The sequence below is a fragment of the Malus domestica genome, chromosome 09 (genome assembly GCF_042453785.1).
Source record: "Malus domestica chromosome 09, GDT2T_hap1".
In the NCBI taxonomy this organism is placed as follows: domain Eukaryota; kingdom Viridiplantae; phylum Streptophyta; class Magnoliopsida; order Rosales; family Rosaceae; genus Malus; species Malus domestica.
In genome coordinates, this window is record NC_091669.1 from 10780211 (window position 1) to 10790950 (window position 10740).

Here is a 10740-nt window from a genome sequence, read left to right on the forward strand (position 1 = left end):
AAGCACTCATTTCATGTCCTTCATTGAAAAGATTATGAAAATAACCTCTCCATCTGTCTTTAACCGCGTTCTCTGTAGCAAGAACCTTTCCATCCTCATCCTTGATGCACCTCACTTGGTTTAGGTCCCTTGTCTTCTTTTCCCTTGCTCTAGATAGTTTATAGATATCCAACTCTCCTTCTTTGGTATCTAGTCGTTTATACATATCGTCGTAAGCCGCTAACTTAGCTTCTCTGACAGCTTTCTTCGCCTCTTGCTTCGCTTTTCTATACCTTTCACCATTTTCATCGGTCCTCTCCTTGTATAAGGCTTTACAACATTCCTTCTTAGCCTTCACCTTCGTTTGTACCTCCTCATTCCACCACCAAGATTCCTTTTGGTGTGGGGCAAAGCCCTTGGACTCTCCTAATACCTCTTTTGCTACTTTTCGGATACAACTAGCCATGGAATCCCACATTTGGCTAGCTTCCCCCTCTCTTCCCCCTCTCATTGTGATTCAATCAGAAAACAAAATTTCTTGGCTCCCTTCAGTGAACTACTCATGAAACTCAACGGTGATGCCATATCAACATCCACTAATCCTCCGGTAACTTGCATAGTTTCAGATGGTTTCATGTCGCCGTTCACAATCACAGCCGCTGAAGAGATTGAAGTCCCTATAGTGCTGTTCTACACTATTGCTGCATGCAGCTTTATGGGCTGTATACAATTTCGTGCTTTGGTTGAAAAGGGACTTGCACCACTCAAAGGTGACATAAATACAACTTTTCAAACAATTGCTTAATTTGTCTTTTAACTCTTATTTGCTTATTTCTAAGCATGTAAATGAATTTTTTCGTGTTGTAGATATATCTGTTTGACAAATGGCTATTTGGAAAAGGTTATAGATTGGATTCCAAGAATGAAAGATATCCGTTTAAAGGAGCTCCCAACCTTTTTTCGAACTTTAGATCCTGACGACATCATGTTTAACTTCATAATGGAATCAACTGATAGAGCTCATAAAGCTTCTGCAGTTGTTCTTCATACTTTTGATGCCTTGGAGCCAGATGTTTTGGGGGCTCTCTCATCTATGCTTCCACTTGTTTATCATGTTGGAAGTTTGAGTAGAAATTTCCTTGTCTCACATTGGCCATTCCCAAAAGAGTTTATCACTTTATAAGGCTTTGTCCTTTAAAGAAAGTAATTGGAGTAATAGGCCTGGAGACTAAAATTGAGCTCACCCTTGGGGTTGGGCTTTGGGGTGTATTAATTATTTGGTAATTAATATATAATTAATTATAATTAATATATAATATATATTCCTAACAACAATGAATCTCGCTCATGTTGTTAAGGAAGAAGCTCCGAAGTCTAATGAGAATCCAATGACGAGAGAGACTGTCATGGCAATTGAAGCTTGGAATCATTCCGAGTTTTGTTGCAGAAACTATATCCTGAATAGTTTGGATGACAATCTCTACGACATTTATTCTCTGTGCAAGACAGCGAAGGAGTTGTGGGAATCCCTGGAGAAAAAGTATAAGATTGATGATGCCGGTTCAAAGAAATTTGTTATCGGTAAGTTTCTCAAATATACAATGGTGGATTCAAAATCTGTTGTATCTCAGGTCGAAGAAATCCAGAAGTTGATCAATGAACTGCATTATGAGGGATGCGAGATCAATGAGCATTTCCAAGTTGGGGCGATAATCGAGAAATTGCCAACTTCATGGAATGACTTCAAAATTTATCTCAAGCACAAGCGTCGTGAGATGAATATGGAGGATTTGATTCTGAGGCTACGTGTGGAAGAAGACCACAGAAAGGCAGACCGTTCTGGAGGGTTTGCAGCCATTGAAGCCAATGCGAATTATGTTGAGGGAGGAAACTCCAAGGCTAAGCCGAAAAAGAATAAGGCTCCTGCTCCAAAAACCAAGCAGTTTGTGCAATCTGCCCTTGCTCCTAAAGGCAAGAATCTGAAAAAGATTAAGGGCGCCTGCTATGTGTGTGGCAAATCTGGTCACAAGGCACAAGATTGTTATTATCGCAAGGATGGAAATCATGGCCACGGAAACAACAACAACCATGCTAACATGGCAACCACCGATGAAGAATTGGCTGCTGTTGTGTCCGAGGTTAACATGGTCTCAAATGTGAGTGAATGGTTGATGGATACTGGTGCTACAAAGCACATCTGCGCTAACAGAAATCTGTTCACAGAATATCACCCTGCTGCCTTTGGAGAAAAGCTGTATATGGGCAATTCTGCCACATCTATTGTGGAGGGATATGGCAAGGTAGTACTCAAATTCACATTTGGGAAAAGTTTGACCTTGCTGAATGTGCTGCATGTTCCTGAAATGAGGAGGAACTTGGTTTATGGACCAATTCTAATTGCTAAGGGCTTTAAACTTGTAATGGAATCCAAAAAATTTGTACTTACCAAGGGTGGGATGTTTGTTGGAAAGGGTTATGTGGCTGATGGCCTTGTGAAACTCAATGTAATTGCCATTGATGATGCTAATAAAATAAATGCTTCTACTTATATTGTTAAGTCTTCTAATATTTGGCATGCTAGATTAGGACATGTTAATTTTCGTTTCATGCATAGAATGGTTAAATTAGACTTATTACCTAAATTCGAAATTGATTTTAATCATAAGTGTGAAACATGTACAGAATCGAAATTTGCTAAGCAAATGAGAAAGTCAATTCTGGAAAGATCAAATGAATTACTTGGATTAATTCATAGTGATCTTTGTGACTTTAAATCCACACCAACTCGTGGAGGAAAGAATTATTATGTCACTTTTATTGATGACTGCAGTAAGTATTGCTATGTTTATTTGATTCATAGCAAGGACGAAGCTTTGAATATGTTTAAGACATATAAAGCCGAAGTTGAAAATCAACTTGAGAGAAAAAGCAAAGCACTTAGATCTGACAGAGGAGAAGAGTATGAGTCTACTGCCTTCTCAGATTTTTGTGCACAACATGGAATTATACATCAAACAAAGGCTCCATACACACCACAACAAAATGGTGTTGCAGAAAGAAAAAATAGAACATTCAAAGATATGATTAATTCCATGTTAAATAGTTCTGGGCTTCCACACAGTTTGTTTGGTGAAGCTTTACTTACTGCAAATACCATATTGAATAAGGTTCCTCTAAAAAAGATTGACGAGTCACCTTATGAGATATGGAAAGGACATAAACCCACTTATAAAACCCTCAAAGTGTGGGGTTGCTTAGCAAAGGTGCAAGTTCCGTTACCAAAAAGAAGGAAACTAGGACCTAAAACTATTGATTGCGTATTCATTGGATATGCAAATAATAGTGCTGCTTATAGGTTCCTTGTTGTGAAATCTTCGATTTCTGACATACATGTTAACACTATATTAGAATCAGCGGATGCAGAATTCTTTGAGGATATATTCCCTTACAAAGAAAAGGAATCTGGTTCTAATACAAAGATAGTTCATGATCATAGTCATGATGAAGCCTCTTCTTCTGGTGTCCAAGGAAATGATGTGGAACCAAGAAGAGGAAAAAGAATCAAAGCTTCTAAAAACTTTGGACCAGATTTCATTTCTTTCTTGTCCGAGAATGAACCTAGAACTTTTAAAGAAGCAATGTCTTCTTCTGAGGCTCCTTTATGGAAGGAAGCAATTAAAAGTGAAATGGAATCCATTATGGAAAATAACACATGTGAATTGGTTGATTTACCTCCCGGTAGTAAACCAATTGGTCATAAATGGATTTTCAAGAAGAAACTCAAGGCGGATGGAACCATTGACAAGTTCAAGGCACGTTTAGTAGCCAAAGGTTATCGCCAAAAAGAAGGGTTGGATTATTTCGACACCTATTCTCCAGTTTCTCGCATAACGTCAATTAGGACGTTAATAGCGATTGCGGCTGTATACAACTTTGATATCCATCAAATGGATGTAAAAACAACATTTTTAAATGGAGAACTAGATGAAGAAATATACATGGAACAACCTGAAGGGTTTGTGCTTAAAGGACAAGAAAGCAAAGTGTGCAAATTAGTTAAGTCATTATATGGACTTAAACAAGCACCAAAACAATGGCACGAGAAGTTTGATCATACTTTGTTGACACATGGGTTCAAAATAAATGAATCTGATAAATGTGTCTACATTAAGGGTAATGATAAAACTTGTGTTATTGTTTGCTTGTATGTGGATGATATGCTCATAATGGGAAGCAATAAAGATGTAATAAACAAAACAAAGAAAATGTTGAATTCAAGTTTTGACATGAAAGACTTAGGTCAAGCCGATGTCATTTTAGGAATTCAAATTAAGAGAAATAGTGAAGGATATGTCCTTACACAATCCCATTATGCAGAAAAAATATTACGAAGGTTTGGTCAATTTGACTGCAAACCTGCTGCGACTCCTTTTGATGCTGGATGCAAGTTGGAGAAAAATAAAGGCGATGCCAAATCTCAACTTGAATATTCTCAAGTAATTGGAAGTCTAATGTACTTGATGAATTCAACTAGGCCCGACTTAGCTTATACAGTAAGTAGGCTTAGTAGATATACAAGTAATCCGGCACAAGAGCATTGGGATGCTTTAGTAAGAGTGTTAAGGTATTTGAAAAATACACTTGACTACGGATTACACTACACAAAATATCCACCTGTTGTAGAAGGCTTCAGTGATGCCAATTGGATTTCTGATACTACAGAATCCAAGTCAACAAGTGGATATGTTTTTACCTTGGGAGGTGCAGCAATATCTTGGAAATCCTCTAAACAGAAATGTATAGCTCGGTCCACCATGGAGTCCGAGTTTATAGCTTTAGACTTGGCTGGCGAAGAAGCCGAGTGGCTCAAACATTTTCTGGAGGATATTCCAATGTGGCCAAAGCCGGTAACGGCTATATGTATACATTGTGATAGTATGGCCGCCCAATCAAGGGCCAAAAGTCATGTATACAATGGGAAGTCACGTCACATCAGACGTCGACACAATACTCTTAAGAATATGCTCTCCAATGGAATAATATCCATTGATTATGTGAAGTCAAAGGAAAATATAGCTGATCCTTTGACAAAAGGCCTACCAAGAGAGCAAATATTATTTACATCGAGGGGAATGGGTCTTAAGCCAATTCAATGAATCGAACTGGGCGGAAACCTAACCTAGCTGATTGGAGATCCCATGGTCTAGGTTCAATAGGCAAACTGGTTGAGTTTGATTCAAAAGTTGAACACACAACTTACCCATTCTTATGATAAAATGTGTGTTGTCTATTGATGTTTGAGGGGTTATGTTTTATACATTTAATGACATTAATATCTTGTTATCAAGAGGAATATGGCAGATTATTCTTAATTAATGTCACCTATATAGGAGTAAATGGGGCCACATTTATGAGAATTGACATGGCTAAATTCTCTAAAGCTCCTACGAAATCCGGGATCTGTTCAGGGCCAAAATGAACACAACCGTATGAATTGACGTGTGGCAACCATGATATGTGTGTAGCATATTGTCTTGGTTTACTACTGCGGTGAACAGTTCAAGATCTTCCACATCCACTGCGTCACCAAGTAAACCCGATATGTTTTCACTAGGGTAAGTTCAAGTCCAAAAGACACTTCACCCGATGCATATTATGACTATTCTTTATCAGTTTTAGGCAGCCTAGTCACACATTTGCATTCAAATGTGGGGTCATTATTGGAGTTTGAATGAAATTTCAACTCAAATGTGGGGTATTGTTGGAAGTTTGAGTAGAAATTTCCTTGTCCCACATTGGCCATTCCCAAAAGAGTTTATCACTTTATAAGGCTTTGTCCTTTAAAGAAAGTAATTGGAGTAATAGGCCTGGAGACTAAAATTTGGCTCACCCTTGGGGTTAGGCTTTGGGGTGTATTAATTATTTGGTAATTAATATATAATTAATTATAATTAATATATAATTAATATATATTTAATGGTCAAAAGATGGGCTCTTGGGCTCTAATAATTAAATTAATTAATTATTTTCAGAATTAATTAATTATTTTTAATTTCGAATTTAAATTAATTAATTTTTTTTTTCCAACAGACTCATCTTTTCAGATGAAGTCTAAAGTGTGAAAACGCAGAAACAAAAACACCCATTTCAGCAGATGTCTCCCAACAGTTGCATCCCTTCCTTATACCTGTTGCGAACAGGTACAATCACATTATATATACATCCATCTGCATGGCATTTACAATATAGAAAAATCATAAATCTCCTCCTGCAATCTTAAACATCCTTACTGAGAGAACCACATTAATATTCGCCAGAAGTCTATTTTCCGGTGCTGGAATTTCTGACTTAGATCGTTGAATCCTGGTGGAATAGACGTCCGTAGAACTACAAGCACAGAGTAGGGACGAAATTTCTGTTTCAAGGACATTGCGGTACGCAAGCCTCGATCTTCAAGTTGTCTGTTTTATAATTCATATTCTAGTTTATATTCTGTTAGTTTCTATTGCATTTATTATTTATTAGCATATATAAATTATCACAGATTGTTGACTTAAATCCAACATATCCAATTGGCCCTCTTCAATTACATCTCAATCAAATACCAGAACACCCCTTGAATATTGGATATAGTCTATGGAAAGAAGAAACAGAATGCCTCGACTGGCTAAACACTAAGGCGCCAAATTCAGTTGTGTATGTGAATTTTGGTAGTATAACAGTTACGACACCTGAACATCTTGTCGAGTTTGGCTGGGGACTTGCAAACAGCAAGGTTCCCTTCTTTTGGGTAATTAGACCTGATTTGGTTATTGGCCAATCAGCGCTTTTGCCGCCCGAGTTTTTGGCTGAAACAAAAGGAAGAAGTCTCATTGCGAGTTGGTGCCCACAAGAGCAAGTCCTGAACCACCCATCAGTGAGAGGATTTTTAACACACAGCGGTTGGAATTCAACCATGGAGAGCCTCACTGCAGGAGTGCCTATGCTCTGTTGGCCATTCTTTGGCGACCAGCAGATGGACTGCCGCTATAGTTACAATGAATGGGGCATTGGCATGGAGATTAGTAATGATGTGAAGAGGGATGAGGTAGAGAAGCTTGTCAACGAGTTAATCGAGGGAGAGAAAGGTAAGAAAATGAAAAATAAGGTCATGATGTGGAAGAAGCTTGCAGAAGAAGCTACTGAACCACATGGTTCTTCATCCAAAAACTTAAACATGTTAGTGAATCAAGTGCTACTAAGAAAAATCTAGACGTCATCCATAAGAATATTTCTGGTCATGTATTTCTTCCTTTAGCTCTAGCGATGTTTTGTTATTGTTATTCATCGCCTCAAATAATAATCGGCTATAGCTATATAAACGGTAGGGTGGCGCTATCTACGCAACCCCTTTTACTTCTCACATTTTGTTTGTTAATTTTTATCTTTTGATTTTTTTTAATTCATTTGATTCAATGACTAACTCCGCCTGTGTAAGTTTATCTTACATTGCCGGTCCCAAGCCCGGATAAAGAAGGAGGGGGAGGGCGTCAGGTAGTCGACAGCCGGCACTCCGCAGTTACGTCGAATCCTTATGACAATGAATCCAGAATGAAATCACGCTAAAGCTTGGACGTCACCCGTAAGTGGCGCGCTGTATGGCCCGAGCACAGTGATAAGTGAGCAAGGGTCACTGTATCTCCATCGGCACCCGGATGCAGTGTTAAATGAGCAAGGGGGCCATAGAAACTTCTTTTCGAACGACTCCACTCAAAGTTGTTTGGGAGCATATGCTCCTATCAACTTTACACAGGACATACAAAAGAAGTACTTTGATCCTATTAGACGGGGGATGGTGAAGAAGCTAGGACAGAAGGGTACAGTTCAAGAGAGTAGAATAAGTTTAGGAACGTGGAATATAGGAACCTTAACGGGAAAATCTATGGAAGTAGTGGAAGTTACGGTGAGGAGAAGGATAAATATTATGTGCCTACAAGAAACTAAGTGGGTTGGTCTTAAGGCAAAGGATCTAGAAAACTCCAGGTTTAAGCTTTGGTATTCGGGCACAAATAGAACGAGAAACGGTGTTGGCATCATTGTGGACAAGACCTTGACACAAGATGTTGTAGATGTCAAGAGGGTAGGAGATAGAATCATGGCAATCAAGATTGTAATAGGACAAGAACCCATCAATGTGATTAGTGCGTATGCACCTCAAGTAGGGTTGGATACGAGTTCGAAGGAGAAATTTTGGGAAGACCTTGGAGACTTGGTGCAAGGAATTGCTCAGACGGAGAAGTTATTTATAGGAGGAGATTTAAATGGACACGTGGGCAGGGAGACAGGCAACTATGGAGGTTTTCATGGTGGCCATGATTTTGGGGAGAGAAACGAGGATGGGGAAGAGAGAGCATGGACGGATGAGGTTACCGCTGCGGTCAGAAAGTTCGGGAGAACAGGCGTGAAGCTGAAGGACTTGCATGTTTGGATGCAGGCACGCTCAAAGGTGTGGGAGGGGACAACGAGTCTTGGTTGCTCTCAAATGAGGAAGAGGCAGAATGCACCGGAGGTGGAAGTCCTGTAGATTTTTTTATCAGATGAAGATAGTGGGACGATGAAAACAGTGCAGGAGAGATCAGAAACATCGAGAGAGTTGAAGAGGGAGAGAAAGTGACGTGGCTGGGGAGTTGTGCGGCGAAGGGACTAGGCCTGGACGTTGGACTTGACGCAAGCTTGGGCTTGGTGTTGCTTTGGAGTCCATGGCCCTTTCTGCCTTCTTTTGTTGCTGCTCGAACTCGATTGTGGCCCGCGAGATGTAGATATATATATGTACATAAACTGTAATTTATTTATTTATATATATTTTTTTATATTTTTACAAAGCAAATTTTGTTGTCTTTGTAATAAAATTGAAAACCTTTAATAAAACCCTTATTATTTTTTTTGATGTGACTGAACTCGAAGTTGAATGTTCGAGCTACCTACGTACCCCTCCAAAGAAGAGATCAAGTCAAAACGTAGTTCAAATACATTTTTTATTTTTTTGGTGCCGTACGCAATTTATGCTCTTGCGGGCAAGGAGCGTTTTGGTGCCGTTGCAGTTTCAACTCGTGCAGGCAAGGAGCTTTTGGTTGTCACCTTTTAAGCTCATGCAAACAAGGAGCATTGGTGTCGCCTTTTGTGTTCGTGTGGACCAAGAACGTTGGTGTCGCCTTTTATGCTCGTGCAGATCAGGAGCGTTGTGCCATGCAATTTAGGCTCTTGTAGACAATAAGCTTTGTGTCTTGCATTTTAGGCTTTTGTAGACAATGAGCTTTGTTGCCATGTGCAGTTTAGGCTCATGCAGGCGAAGAACTTTGTTGCCATGTGCAGTTTAGGCTCATACAGGGAAGGAGCTTTGGTTCGTGCAGTTTAGGCTCGTGCGAATAAGGAGCATTTGGTGGATTTGTCAAGCAATTTTGAAGAGGCGTTCCTCGCAATCTTCATAGCAAGGAGTCTTGACCGAATAATTGAAGAAGTCTTTAGGGAAGAAATCGCGCATTGTGATAGGGACAGACGATCTTCGTGTCGAAGTTTCATCATCCTCAACACTTTCATATAGCTTTGAAGGTTGACAAGAGTTGTTTTGCCCCCTTTCAGATTGGCGAACTTCTGGATGCAAAGTAGGTTTCATGTGCAATTTCTTCGGAGCGACATGAGTCCATCCTTCAACTTCGCTTGACTTGGAGCATGCCCCCAGCGGTTGGGGTGAAAACTTTGAGTCGGAAGAGCCAGAAGTGATGGTGGTATAGTTTGACTTCACCACATCGTCAAGATCTAGCTCAATGATTCATTTTTTAGCCAGCTTCATGATGAGATCTTTTAGTACGAAGCATTTTTCCATTGGATGACTTATGAAACGGTGGAATTTACAGTACCTTGGACTATCAGTATGATTCATCTCTTCCGGCCGTCTGCACTCAGGTAAGTTAATCACCTTTTTGTCAAGTAAGTCTTTTAACATGGCAACCACATCAAAGTCAGGGAATGGATAAGTCTTCTCCTTACTCTCCTTCAAAGTACGTCTACGCATCTCTTGATCACGAAAAGCTTTGGCTTGAATCGCCTTGCCTCGTGTAGAGATTTTGACGGGAGCAGTGTTGACCGTCATTGCTTCCTTAGTGGATTTCCACGCAGCCTTCTCCACCTTTGTCCCAAGAACTTTGTCGTTCTTGTAGTCGACAATCGGTTCTTTCTCCACCGGAGGCTCCTCTTCTTCGCCAACTCCTCTTTTTAGTGGATCATCCTCTGGGTCGGGGTTCTCGTCGTCCTGTGGCTCCAGTCGGCTAACGAGTGCAGCGATTTGCAAGTTTTTTTCTTCCACAATCCGTGTTAGCCTTACGATCGCTTCATTCATTTGAGCCAGTTGTCCTTCAATAGAGGTAACGTCGATGGTCATGACTTGTGCAACAAATAGACGTGACTTTCCTTTAGACATCCAAGATGCTGAAGAAAAACGTCGTTGGCTGCTTTGAGATGTCATCTTGTGTGCCTCAGCAGCATGCTTCGGTGCCCCCAGCGAGGTCAGGTTGATGACAGACTCGCACCTTTGATGCTCCCCTTGCTCCTTTAACAGCACCAACTTTGAAGTGGCATGTTGAGAAGCAATTGTAGCACCAATGGATTGTCCGTTCGTAGCAGAAGTGCTAAGAATCCTTCCCTCAGTGGTTGCAAGAATGGCTTGTCCCTTGCTTGATGCCATTGACTTTGAGGTGTGTTTGGATTCCTTGAACGGAGAAAGAG

General features: G+C 40.1%; 1 protein-coding gene across 1 annotated transcript; it reads left to right on the forward strand.

Annotated features, from left to right (window-relative positions):
- Positions 1 to 541: 541 nt before the first annotated feature.
- On the forward strand, positions 542 to 7340 carry LOC139187768 (7-deoxyloganetin glucosyltransferase-like). Its single transcript, XM_070804351.1, has 3 exons — positions 542 to 666; positions 847 to 1084; positions 6524 to 7340. Exons 1-3 carry the CDS (start codon positions 542 to 544, stop codon positions 7229 to 7231), a joined length of 1071 nt encoding a protein of 356 aa, XP_070660452.1. The 3' UTR covers positions 7232 to 7340.
- Positions 7341 to 10740: the final 3400 nt, after the last annotated feature.

Bases quoted from the DNA above. Each gene is read 5' to 3' on its own strand.
- LOC139187768 (XM_070804351.1), top strand. From the start codon at position 542: ATGAAACTCAACGGTGATGCCATATCAACATCCACTAATCCTCCGGTA. The intron at 667-846 runs GTTCTACACTAT...TTCGTGTTGTAG, and splicing joins ATTGAAGTCCCTATAGTGCT to ATATATCTGTTTGACAAATG. The intron at 1,085-6,523 runs GTTTATCATGTT...AAATTATCACAG, and splicing joins TCTCATCTATGCTTCCACTT to ATTGTTGACTTAAATCCAAC.